The following is a 27,162-nucleotide window of genomic DNA, read 5'->3' as shown; positions in this document are numbered from 1 at the left end:
GGGTTGTGAGGTGATCAAGGCTCCGTCTTTAACTGGCCTTCAAATCATGCAGTACGCTGTGGTTAGCCCTTTGGCACCTAACGACGTATTTCAGAGTGAAACCTAAACCCTGTGTGCTTGTGACGTATATAAAATCTATATATCTTTCTCTTGATAAATGTTTTAATCCAATTTCTTACAACCCAAGGCTTCATTGAAATAACCCATCACCACCCACAGAGTTCGCAGTAGCTTTTAATGGCTGTGAAAGTTCTTCTAGAGTCAATATCATGCATGGTTCATTCATCCATCTTCCTGTTTTATGTAGAATGCACATATCCATCATGAGTCACCATTGAGTTCGCTACAAATTTGAGAGCTCAAATGTAAATGGATTGACATGAGCAGAGGGGGGTGCTTCAATAGTCTTTCAGCCATGATGGAAAAATGTCATTTCTATCCTAAATACAGTATGAGGAATTTATCAACGGATTACCATGGACACGTGATGATTGACCCCCAGACTTTTCATTTAAGAGACCTTCACTCTGAGCACTCTCCAGTTTGGATGGAAGTGATCTTCTGTAGCTGTGTTTGCATGCCAGCTTCAGTGTCTTTGATCCTATGTGCTGGAGGTGTTGGCCCTGTCTCCATACCACCCCCTCCATGCCCCACACTGTTTGCTGCTCTGACGCCTGCCACAGCGGAGAGTGAACACACCGATTAACTGCGAGGCATCCTTCATCCAAATCTGTTTTTCTCCCTCCCTCACATGTGATAAAGAACACTCATTTAACCCAAGGCTGGGTGGCCATACTTGACCCAACTTGGCACTTTTACCTGAATGCTTTGTACCTGACTGGTTAAATACTTCATAAAAGTGGCGTTCTCCAACAATCACTTTGGGATATGTCCAGAGGTGAAAGTAAGGATTACAAGTACTCACGTTACTGTAATTGAGTAGCGTTCATGGGTGCTTTTTGAGTATATTTCTAGTCTTAGTCATGCCATTTCTGATCAACGTCCAGCCTCTTTCTACTGTTCAGGCTGGGGTTTCTACCTTTTATGTTGTTACTCATGTGGCACATTAGGCACGGCACTGTTTTAGAGTTGATACATTTAGCTATACTTAGAGTCTGATCATCATTTAGATTATTTTTGATTTAATTCATTGGTGTTATTTTATTTTTAAAAGACTTTCACATTTTGACTAATCTTTTATTTTATACAGATGCCTTTATAGAAAATAAATAGTTCCAATTGTGCAAGTATTGGTCTTTTCCTTCTTAAGTTTATACATGAGATGTTTACTGTATGAAAAGGAACCGTGGCAAGATTTATAATTGAAAAATAAATGTGGTGGGTGAAAGTAACTAGTAACTTTTTCATTGAGTACTATTTAATTGAGCTACTTTTTTACTTGTACTTGAGTATTTTATGTTTGACTTACTTGTACTTCAGTACAACGTCAATCAAGTAACAGTACTTCTACCTGAGTAGGATATATCAATGCTCTTTACACTTCTGGATATGTCTTTATGAAAAGTTGGAAGTCTATTGACATTAAATGGAAATAATCAAAATTACTATTACTTTAAGTTTAGATACTGTAAGTAGTTTTGTTCTTGGTTTACTCCAGTGGAGTACAGTAATCTGATTGTCTTGAGTGATTAAGGAACTAGTTGAAGTTGAACTGAGCTCTATCATACAGAACAATATTCTAAAATGCTAAAAGTACACTGATATGAAAAAAGGCACTACATTCACAACAATATGTAGGCTGGGGTCGTTGAGATCTACTGTATATGTGCCAAAAAATTATATCCTACATTTTAACCACGCTTTATTGCCCTTTTTGATGCAGCTCAAAATGAGCCTCTTTTGAATAGGTCTCAGTAATTTTATGTGTAGTTCTAAATTTATTTAAATCCAGTGGGTGTACAAAGAGGAAACCACACACACACAAACACTGTATAAGTCAACATCTAAATAAAAGAAAATCTGGTTAGAGCATGCAATGTTTTTTTTTCCTTTAATAACACTTTGATGGCCACTTGTATGCTTTAGTGTATCATGCTTACATATTTTCAGTTTTACAACAGTACACAGTATTTTGGTAAAATAGACATCCCCCCAACACACAATGGATACTTAAAAAACATGACAACTTATAAAATGATCTTGCCACTTACAAAATAGGAATTGACTAAAGCAGAGATGTGACAGCTCACAGCATCAGAAGGCAACAAGTAAATACCAAATTAATTCTACACAACAGTCATTTTCCAACAAAACGGTAAAACCCTACACCTATGATAAGATAAATATCATTACTCTTATTAAATCTATTATCTCTAATCTGAAAATAGCTTGTATATGTTTAACAAATACATAAAGCGGGAAAACGCAAGTTTTCTTGAATGCAGCGCATTTCCCCCCGGCAGGTCTTAAAGTGTTGACAATCTCAGCTGTGAAAAAAAAAAACATAAGGATAAGGTTTAAGGATGCAGGTTTTAGCAAAACTCTTTCACAGATAAGAAGTTGTAGATATTGCCTGAAATGCAGCTGAATTGGGGTCACATTATTACAAACCTTGATGCAATCAAAGGAAAAAACTAAATTAAGTCTGAAGTCAATCTATTGTGAAATTTCTTAGCCAAGTAACCACTTTTCGTGCACTACTACCAGTTTAGTCAAACATTAAATGATGAAATGTGAAAACTTGTATAATGGTAAATGGACTTGATTTATATAGCGCTTTATCCCCACACTGAAGCAGTCTCAAAGCGCTTTACATATCATCTCATTCACCCAATCACTCTCACATTCACACACCAATGGGACAGGACTGCCATGCAAGGCGCTAGTCGACCACTGGGAGCAATTTAGGGTTCAGTGTCTTGCCCAAGGACACTTTGACACATAGTCAGGTACTGGGATCGAACTCCCAACCTCTCGATCAGAAGACGACCCACTACCACCTGAGCCACGGTCGCCCTCACGTCAATAATCATGTCAATCTCACACTGCATATTTGGGTTTGTTTGGTTCTTTTTAATATGTTGCATCCTCTAACGACCTCAGACCTGACATGTAAATACACATTTAGGTAAATCCCATTCACTGTTAGGAATAAATCCATGTATTTTAATCATGCTGTAATAATTCTATTGATACAATGTTTTTGAGCTGGTTTTGCTTACTTTGGTCTTTGTTCTATGGAATTAGTGATGCAAAAATTTTCAGATTAACTTCAGCTATTATTGCTGAATGTGTATATGGCATTACTGTATTCCGTACACTGTAATCATCACATAAATACAAGAACATAGCGTACATGTATAGAAGTCACAGAATCGGCTCGGTATCATTCCAACAGACCAAGGCATCGTTCCATCTGACAAAAACACACAGAGCAGCAGTGCATTGTTTAAAAAAGTCACACGGAGGATAATGACTGAATTTTTGCATCTGCAATAACATTTAAAGAATTTGACTACTGATTAAAAACTGATTGTTTTAACGGGAATCCAAGGGTGTTTGTATGACGCTCACCTTGTTCGGATACAGAGCTCCAGAGGAGGAATGAGATCAGAGTCAGGATTCTGACAGCTTGAGGTCGATGTGCCGACAGCTAAAGATACAATTAATACTTTTAGCTTACACACACCTCCAGGCATACACTGTACAACACGTGTGAAACTCATGGCCCGGTTGCCGAATCCGGCCTTTTAGAGCATCCAATTCGGCCCGCAGGAGAAAGTAAAAATTACAGGGAAAACATGAATCATTGTGTAAATGAAACTTAACACTCCCAGTGCGTATAGTGCATGATTGCAGACATTTTTAATGTAAAACTGTTGAAAAACTCACAATTCTTACAAAATCCTTAAATTTTCCTGAAAATAATACATAAAATGTCCCCTAAATAAATAGAAATTGGTCACAAAATCTAGGAAATTTAAAGTGTTGGGACAGATATCTATCACTTATTGCATGGATGTTGTCGGTTTCTTAAATATTTAGCAATTTATGTATGTGTAGAAGTGCAAACTAGACACAATAATGTTGAAATGACTCATTTTCCCACATAAAATCTGTGCCCCACTTGAGATCAAACTGCTCCGTATTTGGCCCCTGAACTAAAATGAGTTTGGCACCCCTGCTGTACAACATCACCTGCATGTGTTTTATGATCTCATGACACATGACCACCATCAAAAAAACTTGACCTTTCATTTTCCATTACCAAAATAATTTTCATACATTCTTTAGGCTTGCAATTATTTTCTTCATTTTCTTACTTTCATGGAAATTGGAAACCAAAAACTAAAACAATGCAAGCATTGGAGAACATGTAAACTCCACATAGAAAAGTCTGAAGTTCTCCCAGCAGGAAAACAAAGCCAGCACCCAGGGCCTTTGTGCTGTGAGGCAGAAGTGCTAAATCTGGTACGTTTACATCATTAAATCCTCCTGGGAAAAAAAACAAATCTGACACTTAAACAAAAACTGGATTGGATTGGAGCCACTTACACACAGTGAGACGAATCTCCTCCTGTTGATTGGCCAAGCCATCATAATAATAAAGGTCAAACTCGTGACACTTGTCCTCACAGGTTAACAGCTCCCTCTGCAGGCCAAACAGCACGCTGAAGTGACTTTCACTGCACACCACCCAGATGGGATAGCAGGGACTCTTCAGGTACGCTCCTACCTGAGGTACAAGAAAAGACAAGAGGAAAGAATTTATTCTGCAGCTCTGTTAGAGTCGTCAGACATGTTGCAGGCTTTAGTGCACAGTCTTCCATTGGTCTATGTATGCGTGTTGATATGCTGCGTGTCATCTGTTATTTAGATGGGCAGGTTTCGTGCTGTCCCTTAAATCTAAGAAATATTTGTTCAGATTGTTGGTGACTGAAGCTGCCAGCATTAAAACACACCTTACAGATATTGTAATGCTCGAACAGTGAGAGAAAGCCAACATCACAGCGACTTTTGATGCCTTTGAGCAGAGTCATGTTGCCATTTCCTGAGTCCAGCTCCACATCGTTGTCAAAGACGTTAGAAACAGCCCTGCCGCACAGCAACAGATTCACCAACTCCTGGAAAAAGAAACACACACCAGTTATGATTTTAATTATCCCAGCAAACAAATAAATCAATAAATCATGATAACTTCATTTTGATGGATACATATTTGTGGTGGTGCTCGAAAAAACTTTTACACACAAATAGACTACATTGAATCAAATCAAATAGGCATTGTCACATTAAGCTAAGACGTAACCTATTCTTAACTTTTTGAAGTCAAATATTCAGCACATTTATCATTTTTGACTCAAATGTGTTCAACAGAATTGCAAAGATAACATCTGAGGACTGGTATCACATCAAACCTGAGTGCAGTAGCCATGATTTCCTATCAGTGCAGTGGTCGGTACATCCATATCCTCTTTTACTCTGTTGTAAGAAAAAAATATATAACACAAGAGGGTTATTAAACACATGGGTAAAGGCAATTATTAGTGGATTGACTTTGATTTCTTTAAATGTACAAAAAAAAATAAAACAATATCCTATTTCTTTAGTCAAACATTTTACAACAGAACAAAACTTTCTCATTTTCTGATTACTACTTAATTTTTAAGCTTCAACATCAATATGTGTTTCCACGGAAATAAAATTTACAAAATTTGTTTTTTAAGAGAATAATTTACAGTAAATTTCAACTTACTTCTCAATAGATCTGGAAAGTACGGCAGATATGGTCAGTAGGAAACATCCCAACATCCCAGTTTGAAACTGTTCACAAAAACAAAGATTATAATGAAAACGAACATTTTTAATTTATTAAAAAGACACTTCATTTGTTTTTACATTGAGGCAGCTTGCTTACCCGGTCAATGTAATGTTCTAGGAGCAACTGCAAATCTTTGATGTCATTTACAGATACACACATTACCTAAAAGAAAAGGCCATTAAATGATATTTATTTATCAGATGAGCATTCAGGGGTGTGTCTGCACCTTTTCAAGAACTTCGTCTGATTTGTAGTGTCCAGCTGAAGTGAAGCGATCATTACCTGAATGTCTATTTAAATAAATCAAAAACAAAAGGTATTCATAATTGACCTGTCCTGAAGAGATTCAGAAGTAGAAGTATAAACATGTGGTCTTACATTGCAACCATGGCCTGCTTTTCTTCACCAGCCTTCCACAAGATTTCAGCCAGGGCTAAAATAAGACACTTTCTTCTCATGGAATTTGAAGGTCTTATCCTCCTGAAATCATGGCAGCATTTAAATAAAACCGGAGTGGGGCAGGGTTAACACCAGTGTTGATACTGAAATGCAGATCAATACTCAACAGAGGCTACATCATAGCTCTCCTTGATGTGAATTAATGGCTGTCAAAAAGCATCCAAGTGACTGGAAGTGGGCACTGGAGGTTAACACTATGAAGCAAAGTTCTGAAGCCAAGGATAACATACTGAAGGCCAGTGTTGCAGCTCTCAGTGTTTTCAAACAGCAGATTCTTGAGGAGACAAGCCTGGACAGACGCCAAGACCCCACAAGGGCCACCCTAAACGTGAAAAACAAATACAGAAAACAAGACAACAACAACAAAAAACAATTTAGTAATAGACAGTATGTAAGAATAAATGCCTTCACAGAATATATTTTAGTAGGTTAAAAGGACCTTTTTTTGCACAATTCCATATCTGAGATCATGCGTTTCTGAGAATGTGAAGCCCTGACTTCTCCACTCAATATTGAAATTATTGAGGCCAGAACCAAGAAGAACCACTTTTAATTCCTGAACAACAAAAGCAAACAAACAAATGAATAAGTAACGCAGAAACAGCACGGAGCAGTATTAAAAATGAGTTTAATAAATAACCTCACCATGGCAGTGCGTCGGTCCACAGGATGAGCTGCATAGTTGTGCTCCAAAGTAGTTTTCTGAAGGAACCCTTTGGGGAGATCTGACCCATCATCATTGTCATCGTCATCAATGTCATCTAAATATCAATCAAATTAAAAATAATTACAAAAATTACAAATTAAATACTGCTTATTTGTTGCTAAAATAAGTAATGATGCTCTTCCAACACAGGACTTACCCAAAACCATCTCAGATGAATTCAAATCATCAATCTTTGGCTTGAGTTTCACTCTAGAAAAAAAACAACAATTGACACAAACTTATGAACAGAATCCTCAGTTTTAACACTTTGTTTTAAATCATCAAAGCTAAACTATGACCATGTAAAGTGAATTACTCTCGTGTCTTGGGTATGTTTGGTCGTCTTTTTTCAAAACTGTCCTCACTGTGTATTCTCTCCGGTATGCTGTAGTCAGCTGAGCAGATTTCAGCGAGGCTGCTTTCTTGGCTTTTTTGATGTGAGCCAGGCATTAAAAGTCCAACCTGAGTCTCCTCCTCCTTTCTGAGCACAGACTGGGACACTTCAACCTTCCGACTCTGTCTTTTTCGGTTTGACTCCTAAAAGGGAAATGGATCCAAGAGAGAAAAAAAAAAAAAAAAAAAGATGAGAAGGATACGAAAATGGGATTTTGAACTTTTGATGCATCAGAAAGATCGTGACCTGAGGTATGGGTCCAGCCATCATGCCTCGTCTAATACGATTATTTCTGCTCTGCTGCATTGTCTCTGGGATGGAGCTGCTTTTTTCTGGTTCTTTTACAGAATTGCCAAGATTGTCCTGAGAAGAAGCCAGCTGAGGTGTGTTTGTTGCGTCACAAGTCGGTAAACTTTGAAGAGAAGTCCTGATAAAGGAGAAAAAATAAGCTCATAATTATTTGTATTTTTTTTCAAAACCCTTCCAAAATAATATTTTAAAATTACCTTAATTTAGTCTCCTTGGAATTATCAAATACGTCAAAAGACTCCACTTTATTGTGTGTCGGTGTAGAATCACTTGAGGCCTTTTGCGAGGAATCAACCTCATTACTGGTGATCTTCTCACACTTAAGTCGCTCCATGTGATGGTTCACAATAATCTCTAGCAATGTCTTCAGAGGACACTTCTGAACCTGACATGAGAGAGATAGACTTGCATTTCAGTGCAACATATCATTAAAGCATGGTTAGTTATAAAGTTGAGTACCTGAAACACAACAGGATTATCAGCGCACACAAACCTCCAGAGTTAAGTTGGATTATTGAATATTTTTGCCTCCCAGCTCCCCAGTTCTACATACTGAATGATCTCGTCATATATATTTGATTTCTTAGAAGTTTTGTAGTTATTTAAACTCCATTAAAGGTGCAGTCTGTAACTCTTATAAAAGTGACTTTGTTATATTTGCTAAAGCTGTCACTATGTAAGGACAGCCTTACATGAAACTAGTAGTTTGTGTGGAAAAAACAGCAGCCTTTGCAGATTGCCAGAATGCCCCACGACCAAGCAAAAAGAACCAATCTGAGCCAGGATTGTGTTTGATGGACTGTCAGACAGCTGTTGCTCTCAGTCCCCGCCCCCTTCCACCATGGCCAAAAAAACAGCAACGCTCATAGCAAGGTAGTACCTGAAGCACCGTCTTTTTTACAGTGTATGGTCTGGAGGAGTAGAAGATGGAATTGGCGACTTTTCTGCTTGAAAGGTAATTACTGCTGCTTGATTTATATTTTGTTTGATTTGTAATTGTTACACTAGAACTCTGTAGTGCATGGGTTGTTTGTTTGTGTGCGTGCTGTTCTCACTGCAGCCTCCGTGTGGGCTGCTGTGAATGACACTGTGTTGTTGCTGCTGCTGCTGATAGATTGGTGAGTGCACATTGAGAGAGAGAAGTGCTGCTTTTAGCAGTACATTTATATTACTGTGATGTTGCTGTCGGGCTAATGTTAGCTTGTTAGCTCCTCTGAGGGAGGGACTTTGGAGGCAGGGCAAGAGAGAAGCAGAGAGGGAGGGAGAGGGAGGAATCTGAAAGTTACAGACTGCGCCTTTAAACTAAAAAATATCATTAAATAAATATCGTTTAGTTGAATTAATAGCATAAGAGATCAATTTATATCAAGCCAAATATTACTCATCTAAACCTTCATTTTCAATGGTGTAGATGAGTAATACTGTATATATCGTAATTGATGAGTTTGAATTTGAAATGGTTAGCTATAGCAGACCCAATAGTACATGTTTGCACAGCCAAAAACTATCGGTCTAAGATCCATTGAGTTAGGACCCTGTGCAGACATATATTGCCCGTAGCAGTATGCAGTTTGAGTGATACAAGAATAGCTATAAGCAGGCAACAGTGACGCATAGTGGTGGTTTCCTGCAAGCTTTGGGCTGTGTCTCTAGAAACTGAGTGGTAGATACAGAAAGATACTTGTCCAAAGTCTTCTTTTCAGCCAGAAGGAACTCCAAAGGCACAGCAAATGATCAAGATCTATCTTTAATGTAAAACAGCAAGAGATACACTGAATTTGAGGGAATGGCATCACGTAAAACCTTATATCAACAGCATGTTGCATGAGACATTGCAGAAGATACATTCACAGATAGCCAACATTTTTGTGATCTAGTGATGTGGGGATCCTAATAAAAAAACAAGGCTACGTTCACGTGTGGCTATGTCAAACTGTTTTCAGACAATCTACTAGAGCCCGAGTGATATGGGAGTTTTAGGGCAGATGCCGAAACCTATATTAGAGGGTTTAATTAGCCGATAGCCATATATATATATAAGATATATACAGTGCATAAACCCAAAATCTTATAATACCCAAAATATAATTCAAGACAAAGAAGCACAACACTACTAAATTAAAATAAGGAACTTTAATTAATAGCATTGTCAAACAGTATTTCTGGAATACACTAAATATTACTTTTTTTTGTCTCTTCTGTTTATTCACTAAGATTTGGTGATATATAAAGGTGGACCCTTACAGCCTTTTTCACACAATACTAAAACTGTCTTTTTTTTCTAGGAAGTGTCTATTGATACAGAAACGTATCAATTGATATCTATTGACGTATCAATTGATATCTATTGACGTATCTATTGATACGGAAACGTATCAATAGCCCCTGGAACTATGGGTACATTTTCCGGACGTTTTCTAGAGTAATGTGCCTGTATTTTCACCGTGTCAGGATGGCCGAGTGGTCTGCCTGACTCAAGGATTCTTTTTTCTGCTGCCGTGGGTTCGAATCCCACTTTTGACATATATTTTTTTTCATTTGAACATATTTCCCACGGCAAATTTCACCTTTAAAAATACATATATGAAAAAATAAGCCTTTTAGGGTATTTCCTGGGTTAGGGTGAGAATAAAAGTGTTAGCGGGGTAGCTAAAAAATACATATGAGCTAAAATAAAACTGACAGAACTTTAAGTCACGTGGTGCACCTATCACGTCACCTAAACTGGCCAATGAGAGGCGCTGCCTATGCATAGACGAGCGGTCGATTGATACGTTTCCGTATGAATAGTCACGGCCTTTTTTCTTCATCTTTTTATTTTAGAAAAATATAAACAACATCTCACTGAATGTCGAGGGGCGACTATCCAAACAAAATTTAGAGCAGATTTATTTATTTTTTTGACAAAGGGTTAAAAGATGAAACGCATTCATTTGTAAAGACCCACCTTATTATTTCTGTAGAGATCTTCTATACCAAGCAGCTGTCTGAGCAGTGATCTGTTGTTGATGCTGGCCTCTGAGCGGGGATGCTCCTCATCCATACAGGCTATGGTCCTCTTTAGTCCCTGTGTGTCCATGAACAACAACCACAGCTACTACTGGGATTTTGGGATCAAATAGTTGCGGAAAAGACTAGTGAAACAAAGTCACGTGGCTAGCGGTGGGTGGCTAGCATGTTAGCATTCCTAGCTGACTGCGCATACAGCGTCTCTCCTAAAACCCAACATTAAGTGACTTACCTTTCTGCTCAGATACTCTCTCACAAGTGACGAAGAAACCTCCTCGACAGAAGTCATTGTGCAGGTCCAGCGTTGCAGAAGCGGTGTGAAAACAGCACAGATAAGCAACAAGCGGCCCTGGTCCTGAACTCAACTCACTTGGGCTGCGACAACAAGGACCGACTATACCTTTCCGTGGTCAGCTAATAAGTGTGGGTTTCTTTCGGAAACAGGCTAATAATGTCTACCAACAAACATTAGCCCGTCCTTAGTAAGCAGTGACGGACAGGAGGGCCGTGATGTTCTGTCGCATCGACCGAGGCGCTGCTCTCCGTTATGTTACCATGACAACAGCAGACACCCAGCTCTACAGCTGATTCAGAAAAGGACACCGAAAAACAAAGAATGTAGTTTCTTATGGATGTAAATTTATGTCTTTATTATTCAATAAGAAAAAAAGAAAAGAAAAACATTTTTAATCAAATAAAAAAAAAAAAGGGTTCAAATGCAATTTGAAACAGAAAGGGTTTATCTTAAAAAAAAAAAAATAAATAAATAATGTGAAAAGACACAAAAAATGTAATGTTAGATCTCAAAAAAAAAAAAAAAAATGCTGTTTCTTCATATTGTGCGTCCGGAAGTTGCTGTTTTCAAAGTAAGAGCGTGAATGAGGATAGGTGTCACTATCTGTGGTGACCCTAGCCCAGGCTAAAATATCTTTGGACCCTTACACAGCAGTGCCAAAATTATGTCTTTCTCATATACAGCATCGTCCTCAAACGCCCTCTTACTTTGAAAACGGCAACATCCGGTCGCACAATACGAAAAAACAGCATTTTTTGTGATTTGTTGTTTCTGAGCTATAACATTACATTTATTTATTGTTAAAAACATAAAATACAAATATACTGGTTTTAAAAGTTTTGTTTATGCCTTCTTGGTCCATGGAAAGAAATGACTTAAATTTCAATATTAATATTTGATTTAAGTAAATAAATAAATAATCTTAATTATAATACTAATGATAGTTTTAGTAATATTATTTAAGATTTGTGAAACTGCAACATTTCAAGTTGAACAAGATGACGTGTCTAATGGAACATTCTGTAATGAATTTCCTTTTTTTATTTTTATTTCATTTTTGTATGTCTGTGTGCTTTCCCTTATTTATAATACAGTATAAATGTACCTACTTAGAGACACTAATTCACAGAAGATGTCAATGAGTAGCTTCAGAATCAACTTTTTTGGAAGCCTGTCGACAGCTGCACTTGTGACTCTACAAAGTGTTCACAGCTATTTAAAGTTAAAGTGTATTGACATACTGTACGTTAGATTTATTTTTGTATGTATATAAAATGTTAAACATGCAACGTGCTGTGTTTGAGTGTAATAAGAAGTCAACACCATGATTTGTTGGTTTTTATTCATTATAATAAACGTGTTCTATTTATAATATGTGAATATCCACCCTAAACTACAACTTTTTCATAATCAAACCATTTATTAGTCAACAATGACAGTCAAGAGATGAAAACTCTATTACATTTAAGCTCAAAAACAAAAAAGGGGGTTTTAGAAAGAAAAGAAACAACACATTTCAATATTTTTTTCCTTTTGCTGCAAAAAAAAAAATTCACACACATACCTGGCTATGTTCTGAGGTCAAATCTTACCAATGAGTAATGACCAAATGACTCCTTTGTTTGTTATATGAATATAAACTACATGCCTAATCATCTGGTAACTGTAACTGTACAGGGGCTTTCTGACACTTACCTCTCAATGCCCAATAATGATGTCTAAACTATATTTACAAGACAGTAGTGGAACAATTAAAACTTGCTGGCGTAAAACAATATTTGTGAAATTTTGCAACTCTGGGTATATGGGAACAAGGATCATTGGCACAAGTATCATCATTCATCTTAACACGGAGTTCAGATTTTTATATTGGGGAATTTGTAAATGAAAAGTTGTGAGTAATTGCCAGTGTTTGTGAGGCTGCTGTGGTACATGTGTATCCCTCTCTTAGGAATGCAAAGGGTACTGTGATTTTCCTCCTTCTCCTTTTTCTTATTCACCATACCACAATGATGAATGTAAAAACAAAATGAGTGAGACAAAACAGGGTAAACCTCCAGAACATGGAAGGAAGGGCATCAGTAGTCATAAGCTGTAAAGAGAAAAGACAAAAGAAGCAGTTATCCACATCTGCTTGAATGTTCCTGAGTTCATATAGGAGGAGGAGCATGCGATCCATCCACGTGATGAAGACAGACTGAAATCCCAGTGAGAGGCTGTCATGCAGGCATGCATTCACACCAACGTGGTCTTACTTTCTATCGTGAGTATGCAGGTACTCGCTGCTGTGCCTCTGCTGTTGACGGCCTTGCACATGTACTCTCCCTCATCCTCTGGGAAGGTCTCTGGCAGGTAGAGGCAGTATGTCTCTCCTCTGTCTATGTATTGATAGTCCTCACAGTCTTGGAGCATCTCTCCTTCAAACCACCAGGTCACCTCTGGCTTTGGCTCCCCGGTAATCTTTACAGTGAACCGGACCGGTTCAGAATCCACCACAGACTGGTTTTTAAGTGGCTTCTTAAACCACGGAGCTCCCGATCTGGCAAGGTCTTCATCGTCTTCATAAGCTGCAGATCCATTGATTATGCTACCTTCCTCTTCTACGTCATCATCCTTTTTCTGCAAAGAGATAATAAAAAAAAGAAACAAATAACTATGAGTAAAGATATAACATAAAGCAGTCAATGCTCTACATTATAATTGATTTGAAATAATATGGATATACCTTTTGGAGAGCAGCATCTATCTCCTGCTGCTCAAACTGCATTCTCTGCAGCTTCTGTTCTTCTATTCTCCTCCTCTCCTCCTCCTCTCTGGCTTTGGCCATTTGTTCAAATCGGGCCCGCATATCCACCTTCTGTTTGAACGGTGACTCCTCAGCTCTTACTGCAGCTGTTTCTCCTTCCTCATCCTCAAAAATATTAAGTATAACACTGAGTATCCTTATCAATACATGAAGGATGTAAATTAGTTAATTATAATCAGTTATATCAGGGGTGTCAAACTCATTTTAGTTCAGGGGCCAAATATAAAGTAGTTTGATCTTAAGTGGGCTGCACATTTTAGGTGGGAAAACAAGCAACTTCAGCAATAATTTCCCCAAGTGGCTCTTTGATGTATAAATGATACATAAAGTATACAAGGCCCCAATTATATCCAAGCAATAAGAGACAGACATCAGTCCCTGCAGGATTTTCTCTATTACATTTCATTGATTTTGTCACTAATTGTGAGAAATAATTCCAGGAAAATTGAGTCCTTTGAATAAATAGAGATTAAAAATGACTGTTGTCATTTGATGAGAGCGTGGGAAAATTGCGATCCTCCAAACATTGTGGAGTTTCATTGCATTAGTGTATTTGGAAGGGCTGAGATATCTACAACTGAATTTACACAATAAATCATGTTTTTTCTGTCTTTTTTAAGTTTCTCCTGCATGGCGAGTTTAATCATCTAAAGTGCCGGATTCGGCCCCTGGGCCTCGAGTTTGACACATGTGACTTATATGATCAATGGGTCATGTCTATCTTACCTCCTGGAATCTTTCTGCTTCCCTCTCTTTAATTTCATCATCTATAGCCTTCCTCTTTGCTCTCTCCATTTCAATCTTCTTCTGTATCTCCTCCTCAGTCAGCTGCTTGATCTTCTCAAACTTGGACTTAAGGTTTTTGGCTTGAATGGAGCCTGTTCTCTTAAGCTTGGTCAGCTCTTCATACTCTGTGCTCAGAACGTCTGAACTTTCATTTACTTCATCCTGTAAAACCAGGAAAATGAAAACTGATGGAACTGTAACTACTTAGAACATTATATTGAAGTATCTTTGCGGTGACTGTAAAAATCCAGCCAAAGCACCAATTCTAAGTCTATACAAGCTCATTTGATGTGTTTTATACCGACCTCTCCCATCTCCTGTCTGAGTTGCTCATACTCCTGCTTCTCCTTCTCCAGTTTACTTTTGCGCTCCTCTGTTTTGCGCCTCCTCTCAGCTTCCTCCTTCTCCTTCAGGAGCTCCTCAAAGTTCATCTCCAGTTTTCTGGGGTGTAGCGCTTCCTGAGACTCTGTCTTTTCCAACTGATCTCCTTCATCAAACACCTGTAAATGTTACCAACGACAGACATGTAATAAACAAAACATTTAAAACAAAGATGAAACGAATTACTAACAGAGGATACTGTACATACATGATTAAAAAGTCAAAGTAAAAAAGTAAACATAGAGACCAAGGCAATGATTGTATATTAACACAAGAATAAGGAATAATATGAATAATCTGCATTATGCAGTCTCTTTATGTGATATGATGATACATCACATGAAATGATTGACATTTGTATTAAAGCCAGAGTTTATTACAATCCAACTCATAATTAACATCACAAAATCTCAAGTGAATAAGCAAAACTACTTATCCAACTGTTAAAAAAAACATATTTAAAACTATCAAATTAAAAATTCCATCATGGGCACATTTGATATTTTTTAACGTACTGTTTTCAGGAAAAAAAGCTTATCCACTGAAATATTAAGTGTATATTTCTTAATAAAGCAGAAAAGTCTAATTTCTGTTAGTTTTTTGTAATATAGATTTTCTGCACTTTTCCTTTTCCTTTCCACTCCGTTATCATCTACTGTATCCATGGAAACCTGAGAACAACTTTGTGATGTCAATTTTTAAAAAGACAATGGACATTAGGTATTACAACTGGAACCATTTAGTTGTTGTTGTACCTCAGTGTGTAATGGCTGTCAGCAGCTTTCATGTTTTCCATTTCACTCCGTTACCTTTTATGGAAAGACCTTCATCATTCAACCCCATGTTAATCTACAATTAGGAAGAATTCAGGACTGCTGCAATGTTGGTCATCTAGCACAGCTAACATAAAACATTAAGTGCAACCTTTAAATTCCATGATTTTCAACATCTCCAATGTGACCCTAATGAAAATGTCACCCATAATCATATTTTGCACAACATTAAGAGAAATAATGTAGGCTAATCGGATAATCAGATGTTGGTTCTTTTGTGTTTGAGAATATCAAGTACATCTTACTCTGGTCAAGGGCTCTTTAAGAAAAAATGTAAACAAAAGTACAACAGCGTAGATGTAGTACTTGAGCTAATAAGTTTAATTTCAATAATGAATCATCTTTAAATATGATGTCAGGCCAAATATTAGTTTGATTTATATTATTTTATATTAAACTTCAATAAATGCTAATAGTTTTTTAATATTACCTTTTTAACATAAAGTTAAGAATAGATGTCCTTAAATAATTAAAGGATTAAACAACGAAGCAGCATCAACTTAAGCAGAAGCTTGAAAAACAGCCCTTTTTTTTAGCTCGTTAATAATCAGCCAAATACGTGTACATTTTGTAATGGGGTTGATTTCTGTCATAGAGCCTGGTGTACTTGCCATGCTCCTGCGGGCCTCCGCGAAGAGCCTTTTTTCCTCTTCCAGTCTCCTCTTGGCCTCCTCCTCTGCCCTCTTCTGTTCCTCCTCTCTTCTTTGGCGCTCAAGGTCCTCAAAACTGGCACAAATCTTTCCAGGTTCAGTGCCCTCCAAGTTCAGTAAGGCCATCAGTACCTCGTCATCTTCATCTATCAGCTGAGAAGAAAATACAAGCACAGAAATTAACTCAGAGTGTGGCAGACATGTCAAATGCAGAAACCTATGAGGCGCCAATTGTAAAGTTGCTCATGCCAAAATAAAAAGCAACTTTTTGCAACATTTAGCAACAAACCACGTTTAAAAAATGTGTGAACTTTTTTTATGTTATTATTGACCAGATTTACAGCAATATTAGTAAAATAAAGTGTTCTTGTAAAAATATGTCAATGTTAAATGTAAATGTTCACATTTAAATCTAAATGTGAATGTTAAATCTAAATGTAAATGTTAAATCTAAATGTAAATGTTAAATCTGAATGTAAATGTTAAATCTAAACGGTGAATTAGCATAATAGCTAAATATTTAGTTTTACCCATGACATTTAGATTTAATATTTAACATTTCTAGTCAACATTTAGATTTAGAGCTAACATTTAGATTTAACATTTAAATGTAACATTTATATTTAATATTCAACATTTAGATTGAACATTAATATTATTTTACAAGAGAAAAAAATATCACAAACTTCACAAAAATAGCTGTAAATCTGTTTAAAAGTAACATTTAAAAAAATTCACATCTTTTTTTAATGTGGTTTGTTGCTAAATGTTTATTTTAGCATGCGCAACTTTACAATCGGCGCCCCCTAGAAACCAACCACATTTGTCGTTTGATGGAGTTGTATCTCATTGTCGGTAATGCACATAAAAAAAGCATCTTCACTGTAATATACTATGATACTACTAATGTTTGTTAATTTTAATGAACGATTTCTGTAATTTTATAAAGATTATCGACCATGCTTCTTCTGGCTTCAGCAAAAGCTCTTCTCTCCTCCTCCATGCGTCTCTTGGCCTCCTCCTCAGCTTTCTTGCGCACTTCTTCCACCCTCTGCCTCTCCAACTCTTCAAAGCTCATTCTCAGTTTTCCTGGACGAATCTCATCCTTGTCTTCTTGATTAGACTCAGTTGTTTCCTCATCTTCTTCCTGAAGGAGAAACCAAAGCAGATTAAGACAATTCAGTGACTTAATTCATTCCATCAACAAACCTTTTTTGTTTTGCTACAGGTTAGCATCAGTCCCTTGAGCTAAAATTTCATAATCAAACTATTAATTATAATTAAATAGTCCTCCATCTCAATAGGTGGAGGTAGTTTTTTTCAACAATTTGTGAACTGTTTCCCCTCACTTATTATTCAAACAAAGCTGATGTGATGCTGTTTTTGGTGTTTCATTCATCACAGTTTGTTTGAGATAAGATTTTCTTTACCATTCCGACTCTGGCCTCTTCAAACGCCTTTTTTTCCTCTAGCAGCCGTTGTTTGGCTTGGTCTTCAGCCTGCCTTCTCCTCTGCTCCTGCCTCTCCTTCTCCAGTTCCTCAAATGTTAGCTTTAGCTTTCCAGGAGTCACTTGCATCTTTTCAGATGGCTTCTCATCTTCATCCTAATAAATCAATCATGAGAGTTGCTCCAATGTTAATATTGCACAGATTATTCATCGTGGGCCTACCTGTTGTATCAGTGAGCGCCGCTTGGCATCTCGAAAAGAACGTCTGTTTTCATCGTAACGTTTAAGCTTCTCATCCTCTGCTTTTTTCTTGATTTCCTCCTCCCGGCTCTTCTCCATGCTCTCAAAGTTCACCTTGATCCTGCCTGGAGGTCGGGATGGCTTGGATGGAACCACACGAACCAGGACAGTCTCGTCTCCATCCTAAAATATATGATTGGACAAGATGTAGAAAAAAAACATTAAGCTGGGTGTTGTGTCACCTGCTTCAATTTCTCCACACTTGTCACCAGACCGGCTGAACTGATTACACAGCACAATAAGCCCAACTATAACCTCACATTTCACTCTCAACTTAAAACAGTCGACTCTTCCTCACCCCTTCCATTTTCCGACCCTAACTCCCTCTCCCTGTTCCCTTCCCCCTCATCAAGGTGTAACACTGCACTGTCTTTTTATAATCTCCCTTTAATAAAGTTTTTCCATGAAAGATTGCACAACATGTAGTGTTGACCTTCGACAGCATGCACAAACAAGGTAAAAATACAAAAAAACATAGGAAAAAAATCTATTTAATAAAAAAACGTGTTTTGCGATCATTTTGACCTCAGCAGAAGAGGGACGGAAATATTCAGTGTGTGTGTGTGTGTGTGTGTGTGTGGGGGGGGGGGGAATATGAGTGGCATGAGTGGCTCACTGGCCTAATGTCACCATTTGCAGTAGGTCAGCCCATGAGTGTCAGTCTAAGATAGCAGAATCTAATTCAGTCACCGTGGGGGAGTCAGAAGCTAAGTTTGTCACAGGGAAGTGTGGGAAACAGTTGCCAGTAGTAGGCTGTCTACACCTGGCTGCTCTGCTCCACTTTATTTTACATTCATAGAGTGCTTTCTTACAGCTAAACGCTATCATTTGAGCAACAACAGAAAAAAAACCCCAACAACTAGGGGTGTAGATGTTTCAGCAGACATGAGGAAAACTACTATTTATTGAGCGTTCATTATCTTGTCTGTTATTTCATGCTAATTTTAGATCAGTCTATAAAAACAAAACTTGTGTAAATATCAACGAAGCTCGTATTCATCTCAGTGAGAAGAAGCAGGGCAAAGAAGCAACAGGTGATTGCTTTTAACAACTGATCTGGCACAAGGAAACTTACATAACCTTTCCTAAGAGCAGTACTGTCTGGACATACAGTGAAATAAAAACACCTTTCACTTTGTTCTGTCTGCACAGCACTCATCTGTTTTTTTTTTTCATATATAATTTCTCAATTTTCTCATTCCTTACACATGGTGTGTTGAGAAAGTGACCTCTTTACCATCAGTTTACAGGCTGGTTGTGTCAACAATGCTGCCATGGGTGGCATCAGACCTATATCCAGCCTCAGCCAACTGTTTGGATCTCAAATGCCACTTAGAATAACTGGTCTGAGTGGCAGCTGAGGATTACCTGAATCATTACAGATAAACTGCCCTATTCCCTCCACAAAGGCTGTATGAAAGAAAATCAGATCTATGAGTTATACTTTACAAGAGTTCAGATACCAAGTCCACTGACCTCTGCAGCTTTCTGGGCCAGTTCTTTCCTGATTTTGGCTTTTTCTATGTTGTCCTGGGCTTCCCTCTTCTTCCTCTCACCTTCCATCCTCTTCCTCTCCACTTCTTGTCTTTTATTCTCCATTTCTGCGAATTTCCCCTTCACACTACCTAGGAATTTCACAAAACCGAGGCAGATCTTCAGCCTCTGTGTCCTCTATGTCCTTCCACAGTCAGCAATGATCCGTTTTAAATCAATGTGAGTGTTACCTGTGATTTTGGGGACGTAGGATTTCTCCACCTTTGCTGGCTTTACCTCCTCTTCTTCATCACTGGAAGCGAGAAGTTCTTTTATCTGCAGCCGATTAGAAGAAAACGATAGTGAGCTAAAGGTTTAGCTGGGATCATCTTCTTCGCTGTTCAGAAGCCATGCTGGTCCCAGCAAGTACAAGGACATAATCCCTGCTAATAGCTTGGTCATGTGGCTGGTGGACAGACATCTGATTGGCCCACGACTGCTGAACATACATGAGATGAGCGCAGGTGTCCAGGCCTGGACTTGCTATTTCCCCGGCTGTTCCCTGGAAGGAGGGCTGCAGAATCCAAGTATCACAGAAAACCCATTCACATTGCAGTGTTTATTACACAGCAGTCAAACTCAAGAGAGACTATTTGAATTTTTAGAGTGCAGGGCTTGGTTTGCTGTAATCACAATAAATATCTATGATGAGTCAAGATCTGATAGCCTTTTTTTTATTATACAACATATATATTCTGACATGTCTGGTTTAAATTATCTTAAATTTGAATAAATAAATGCTTTAATAGAATTCAATTTCTGTTTTATGCAAAAAATATTAATGACTACGAGTTGGTTTTTGCTATTGTAATAGCCTAATACAGGAAATATATTCATGTGATTCAACCTGAATTTGTGTGTCTTGTATATAAATTTCATCTAATTGAATGGTAGGGTAATTCTACAATAAATAGTGACAAACCTGGCCTTTAGTTTTATGGTGCATATTAATAGTGTTAAATAGTTTCACCAAAAGGCTACCATAACAATGAGTATAACTAAATGCTGACTATTGTATTAAATAAAACGTTATTGAGTTAGATCTATCGAACAGTGCATGACTAATGTTACAGTGCTGGGAATAAAAGGTTCAATTCTCACTCAAACTGGAGCCTCAGGCACCTCGTCATGCTTGGCCATGCCATGCAGATCACAGATGAAGGTTAGAGGGGTTATCAGTCTTTGACCTGCTGCTTCTTTCGGTTCCACTCTCTCTCCTTAATGTACTGCTCTTTCCTCTTCTGCTGCTCCTGTTGATTCCTCTGCCTGCTGCGTTCCTCTCTGGCTTTCTGCATGGCTTCAAACTTCCGGGATACATCTCCTTTTTCGTCGTTTGCCTTTGGCACATAGCTCCTCGCCACCAGCTTTCTGGACCTTAGCAGCTTCTAAACAGCAAAAGACATGAGGTTATACAGTATGTTGGCATATAGCTGAGATAGTATCATCACACCACATAATGTTAAAGTTTTTCTTCCTCACCTCTTTTTTAAGTGCCAGATCTGAAATGTTCAGGTCTTGATCGGGTTGCGGGTCTTCCATCTTCTTTGAAAAACCATTTACATCTTCTGAGCTAATATTTTCCTTATTGTCATCGCTGACTTTTTCTCCCTCAACACCATTTACGTGCATCTTGTCCGTGTCGTCGTTTCTCTTCTCATCAGTGTGGCAATGCTTTCTCTCACTTTCACGCGACATCTTTGTCTTCGTGTCATCATCGCTCTGAGTTTTATCGTCTTCATTGCACGCCTCTCCATTGTCATTACACTCATCGTCGTCGTTTTCGTTGTCGCTCGCGCTGTCATTGTCAGATGCAATGTCTTCCATCTCATGACCAATTACATCTGCAATGTCATCCACCTCATGAGCAACTACATCTGCGACCTGTGCCACCTCAGTCATGTTGTTCCAGGTTGCCAAGTTGAAACACACAGACAATCAAGTTTTACCTGCAAAAATCACAACAAATACAAGTTAGTTACTTTCATTTTGGAGTGTCACTTCCTGAAAGTTGATTTTTAACCAGATACAGACACAAATTAAATATAAAAATAATACCATATACATGAATATTGTCAGCAAATGTTATTTCTTTTCTATTTTATTGAATGCTACACTTTTCAAATTTGAAGACGAACTGGATAAATCACAAGTCACCCATTATCATCACAAAAATATGAATTGTATTCATGTGCTCAGTAACAGCTTGGGACAATTGGCATTTAGGCTACGTTCACACTGCAGGACTTAAACCTCAAATCCAATTTGCTATGCAACCTGTATCTGATCTTTTTATGGCAGTCTGAACGACCCAAATCCAATTTTTTCAAATGTGACCCAGGTCACTTGGATATGTCGTCCTAAATCCGATATGTATCCAATCTTTTGCCATGCGACTGCAGTGTGAATGGTCAAGGCGGTTTTAATGCGCGTTTGATATGTTGACGTCATTATTAACAGCTGAGGCAGTGAGTGGTGCACTGCAAGCAGTGCACTGTTCTCTGCTCACCATGAACCAGAAAGAGACAGGGACAGAATTGGGACAGGCTTGAAGCATCCACTGTTGAATCAAGAACATGGATTATCCTTATATTTTATACCTGAATTATGTAAATAGATCCACTGTCTCTTGCGCGCACTGCGCACCTATGTTTGACGTGTGCTTGTTTCCCCGTGCGCTGATCTGTTCTGTTGACATTAACAATTGTCTGTTAATAAAAGCAAAGCTTACCACTAAAACAAACGTAAATACGTCATTTGTATGAGGAAATACCTAATGCCTGTCATACCCGTCAGTTTTTCAATTTTGCTTTGTCGGGTTCGGGTCAAAGCTTGAAGCTTCATATCATAAATGGTCTGTGTTTAAAAGCAAAATGGCACCACAACAAAATATTTGTCTCTTTTTTTCTTTTTTCTCATCCTCCTCTGCACCTGCTCATTCATTCTCTGGCTCCACTGTACACAAAAAACTCTGACAATGCGCATGCGGGTCACACTGGAGTCTGATACAGGTCACATTTTAAATGGTAATGTGAACGGTCAAATAAAAAAATCGTATCTGAGCAAAAAAATCAGAATTGAGCATTAAGGCTTGCAGTGTGAACGTAGCTAGGTAGTAAGCACTTACTGCAATAGATAGATAGATAGATAGATAGACAGATAGATAGATAGATAGATAGACAGATAGATAGATAGATAGATAGATAGATAGATAGATAGATAGATAGATAGATAGATAGATAGATAGATAGATAGATAGATAGATAGATTATTTACTTTCCAACATTGAGCTATAATTTTTTCCATGAAATCTTTTTCACTGTTCCTAAACAGGATGAGGGTCTCAGATCTTCCAGAGGAAGAGTGCCGTTGAAGCTTGTGCACCTCTAATTATAGCCCACTTGTGCGTCATGTGATAATGGCTATTTCTATAAGCAGTGATAGACATTTGGACAGAGCTCAATCTGGCACCCACATGTCCCCCCACAGACCCTTGTCAAAATGGCCACACCTGGAAGCAGTTTATACATCATTTGTCATCTCATTAGAGAGTTGCTGATGTACGTCCATGTCCTTAAATACCTTTTCTGTTACTGTAATAAAGACCATAAAATCTTAAGCGCATTTTGGTGACCTAGCTTGGTGTACTCAGGTACAATATGTTAAGTTTGTTCAAAACGCAACATTTTCAAGCGTTAAAAAAACATCATTGTTATTGTTGCGTGTAATTATTCAGAGATTATGGCTGCTCTGTTCATTTGGTGAAGCATTTGATCCTAGACACAAGATAGATATACAGTAAGCATTGTCCTTTTCACGAACACTGATTGTACCTGACACATTCCAAACAAATAAGTTAACCAGATAAATTAATAAATAAACTATCTTCATCCTCATGTTTTGGATTCATAATTTACACTAAAGTGGGACTGAATAAGCAGTCTTTATTTGGATCTGGATCACCATGGGGAAAATGATGCAAGGGCAGGAAGGTGATGCCCTATTTCTGTACACACCGAAAACACTGAAGTTTGTCAAAAACAAAGGGTGGAGCAGAGAAAGACATAGCCTACATCTGGTTAAAAGAAGCTCTTTTTTTGTCCCTCTCAAGTCTTTATGGCTTTTTTCTTCAGATTGGCTTTAAATTATTGTTGTGTAGGCCCAACCCCTGCCCTCCTAACAAACAGCAACTATCTGTAGCCTATCAAAAAAGTTATACATCATACATTTAGGATAACATATTCAAAGTTAAATGAGGAGTTAATCCATTTACATTTTTAAAAATAAGTTACATTTATCAGGGCTGTTGAATGTATCAAATATATATATATATATATATATATATATATATATATATATATATATATATATATATATATATATATATATATAAAATCATTTACCTCCTCTGCGTTTTGTCCTCCGATCTTGTTTAGTATTTAAATCCTTGTGGTAGATAAATGACTAATCTTTAGTGCGACCAGTGAGGCTCACTGACTGGACTTGCTGCTGGTTACTGGTTGGAGCTCCGTTTCCATAAATGTACTGGTACTTTCTAAAGGCTCATGGAGGCGCGCGTTCTGTGCGCGCCTGTGATGCGTTCAGCTGTTGGGATCCAGCACGCGCGTCCGTGCGTGCGCGTAAACCAATACCTTCAACAGCACGAACAATAGTTTATGAAAGACTTCCCTTAAAGCTGCAGTGATAAAGTTGTAGTTTTTGGCGTCATTTGGTGAAAAATCCATAACAACATTTGAACAATTCAAAGTGTTAATAGACACTGGAACAGTGCACTAGAGCTGGGCAATATATCGAGATTCAAAATATATTGCGATTTCTATTTTGATGATAATGTAAATTACAATATTGCCAATAACTACACATATATTTTTGTTTTGTATTAAAACAGAACTAAGTAACTTGCGCTTAGCGCTCCCCCTAAAGGTCTTTTAGTGATGTCACTGTCGTAAACACTGCTCATATTGTGCAGCTGTTTGTTAATAAATGTGCTTGTGCAGAACTTTGTATCAGCAAAGTGAACACAGAATTGTCTGGGTCTGAAAATGGATGGATGGATGGAGTTTTTTTTTTTTTCTAAATTTCAATTTTAATCTCAACATTTTGACTTTATTCTTGAGTTGTTTCTCCATCAAAATTGGCCCTAATCCGCTTCCGTATGAGTCAATGGTAGTATATCTGTGACTTTTCCAAACTCCTCACCGTGGGCTTCTCCTCACACATTTCATTCAATAATAAAATAATATTTTACCACTATAAAGTTTTAACTTTAGGTGCTGATTTGTATTTTAAGTGGAAGTTTTTACCCAGTGAGTCTGGATCAGTTCTGAACCCTCAGGCCACTCTGTTGAGTCTTGCAGAGCAACAGAGACAACAAGGGGACTGACTTCTTTAAATAGCTCCACAGCTGTGGTAACTAATCAGCACTGTAAGGACAGCTAACCTGAGTCAGGCTGGGTCTGAGCCTCAGCTGCTGCACCACAACCCTGACCCTCCTATGAATATTTTGTAGTGGTGACCCCCCCCTCCTCCCTGCACCCACTTCCTGCAGCATGGCTCAGCAGGTCAGAACTGTGTCATCTGTTAGTGCATGGTCACACCTGTCCCTAGGAGCCACTTTTAGTCACTAAACATCAGATCACATTCATAAAGAAAACATCAACTGTGACTTTTTATTCAAAGTTTGTCAGTAATGTATATGTTCTATTAATACAGGGGTGTCAAACACATTTAAGTTCAGGGGCCAAATACTGATGTGGCCCCGGAGGTGTGGGAAAACAAGGAATTTCCACAATTATATGCCCTATTTTGCACTTTGACCTTTTTAATGATAAGTGAAGTATGTAAGGCAGTGATTACCAAACCGGATGTCGTGGCACACTAGTGTGCCATGACGCAAGTCCGGGTGTGCCGTGGGATTTTGTGACAACCATACATTCATTGCAATATACAACTATACAAAAATAATTATTTTTTTAATTTACTACTTTGTATGCACTCATTTCATAATACAGAGGCAAACTCTATACTTTTTTTTTTAATGTTTTGTTAATAAATATTTCATGAGTAATATAGTTGTCTTTGTCACATTTTATTTAGCATTCGTAAATAATTGTGCACATTTACAGATATTGTACATGATATGAGTGATAACACGTGCTATAAAGGCTTTTTTGCACAATAGTTGTGCCTTCAGATTTTTACTTGTCCTTGAGTGTGCTTTGGGCACAAAAAGTTTGGGAACCACTGATGTAAGGCACCGACAATATCCAAGCAATAAGTGACAAATATTTGTCACCTGAATGTACTTGATTTTGGTATTTATTTGTATTTGATTTGGGGAAATCTTGTGTTATAATTTTAATAAAATTGCAGGATTTCTTGGGAAAAATTGAGACTCTTTCAACAATTTGCTTTTAAAAATGATTGCCATCGAGTGATTACAAACATGGGAAAACTGTGAGCGCTCGGAAATGTTGTAAAGTTTTATAGAATTTGTGTATTTCATGGGACTGCAAAATCTACAACCGAATTAGTTGGTATAATTTACACATTGATTCTTCATGTTTTTTCTATAATTTTTACTTTCTCCTGCGGGCCGAATTGGATGCCGTGAATTGGCCGTGAATTGGCCCCCGGGCCTTGAGTTTGACACACAATCCCAAAAATTGCAGGACGGCTGGATGAGATAAATAAATAATGATATAAATAAATAAGATAAATGAATGTCTTTAGTGAAAGACAATAGATATACCCTTGAGTTCAGTGTTATTCTTTGCCCTTATACCATTGTTTCAACTTATTAAAGTACATATTCTGCTTTATGTTTAATGTTCGCCTTTTAGCTGTTTCTTTCCTGAACTGCAGAGTGTGAAGTAATGCTATAATTTCCGAACAGTGACTGCTGAGTGTTCAGCTGTCCTCGGTAGAGGAAAAAAGCTCCTTTACAACAGAACAGGTGGAGTCAGACCAAGCTGGTTTTCAGCCATGCAGTAAATCTTGTCTATCAAGAATGTTTTGTTTTTGGTGAAAAACTGATGAATCACTTCTAATCAGAGAACAGATAAACGCACATTTTAACCCTTACAAACTGCTAATAATCTGAAATTATTTTAAATATTCAACCATAATTAAACTGTGTCAGGTATTCTTTTAAAAAAAAATAAAAAATAGAAACAACTCTAACCTATCATGGCATTGTACGGGTCAGGGGGTGAATGTTAAAATAATTTTAAGAGCTTTTTTTAAAAAACAGGGGAAGCCTGGCTTCATTGGACATGTGTCTATGTCAGTGTCTGTTTGAGTAAATATGAAATCAGGGATTTATGCATCTTTTACTGCCTATAGTGAGACTTCTAACCTTCTGTGTACGCGTCCAGTGGGCCTACAGTAACACACTTGAAGGGTGATGTTAAGACTTATTATTAACTGGGGTTTAAGATCGGATAGTATTTTT

The 27,162-nt window shown here is 37.7% G+C and overlaps 2 protein-coding genes across 6 annotated transcripts; both read right to left on the bottom strand.

The window, feature by feature from the left end:
* Positions 1–1,994: 1,994 nt before the first annotated feature.
* mindy4 (MINDY lysine 48 deubiquitinase 4) lies at positions 1,995–11,251 on the bottom strand. 4 transcript variants are annotated; one of them, XM_028445546.1, is made up of 19 exons: positions 10,892–11,251; positions 10,598–10,750; positions 7,848–8,035; positions 7,588–7,768; positions 7,264–7,484; positions 7,105–7,157; positions 6,887–7,002; positions 6,681–6,797; positions 6,472–6,563; positions 6,161–6,262; positions 6,009–6,072; positions 5,879–5,944; positions 5,717–5,784; positions 5,379–5,442; positions 4,923–5,084; positions 4,516–4,696; positions 3,535–3,613; positions 3,313–3,376; positions 1,995–2,448 (listed from the first exon to the last, which is right to left on the bottom strand). In XM_028445546.1, exons 2-18 carry the CDS (start codon positions 10,727–10,729, stop codon positions 3,328–3,330), a joined length of 1,935 nt encoding a protein of 644 aa, XP_028301347.1. In that variant the 5' UTR covers positions 10,730–10,750; positions 10,892–11,251; the 3' UTR covers positions 1,995–2,448; positions 3,313–3,327. The 4 variants fall into 4 exon arrangements, with proteins under 4 accessions (XP_028301347.1, XP_028301348.1, XP_028301345.1 ...); XM_028445547.1 differs by having other exon boundaries at positions 10,598–10,747; XM_028445544.1 differs by having other exon boundaries at positions 10,598–10,717.
* A 1,026-nt stretch (positions 11,252–12,277) lies between these two features.
* On the bottom strand, positions 12,278–24,293 carry nexn (nexilin (F actin binding protein)). 2 transcript variants are annotated; one of them, XM_028444823.1, is made up of 14 exons: positions 24,092–24,293; positions 21,171–21,637; positions 20,879–21,076; positions 19,883–19,967; positions 19,635–19,783; positions 18,081–18,281; positions 17,841–18,014; positions 17,369–17,557; positions 16,372–16,563; positions 14,852–15,046; positions 14,487–14,708; positions 13,680–13,865; positions 13,210–13,573; positions 12,278–13,046 (listed from the first exon to the last, which is right to left on the bottom strand). In XM_028444823.1, the coding sequence occupies exons 2-14, from the start codon at positions 21,588–21,590 to the stop codon at positions 13,033–13,035; spliced, it is 2,589 nt and encodes an 862-aa protein (XP_028300624.1). In that variant the 5' UTR covers positions 21,591–21,637; positions 24,092–24,293; the 3' UTR covers positions 12,278–13,032. The 2 variants fall into 2 exon arrangements, with proteins under 2 accessions (XP_028300624.1, XP_028300623.1); XM_028444822.1 differs by lacking the exon at positions 12,278–13,046 and having other exon boundaries at positions 13,175–13,573.
* Between the last annotated feature and the right edge of the window lie 2,869 nt (positions 24,294–27,162).

Source organism: Gouania willdenowi, chromosome 4, assembly GCF_900634775.1.
Source record: "Gouania willdenowi chromosome 4, fGouWil2.1, whole genome shotgun sequence".
NCBI classification, from domain to species: Eukaryota; Metazoa; Chordata; class Actinopteri; order Blenniiformes; family Gobiesocidae; genus Gouania; species Gouania willdenowi.
Note: the sequence above shows the minus strand (reverse complement) of the source record. Positions and strands in the feature narration are given on the sequence as shown.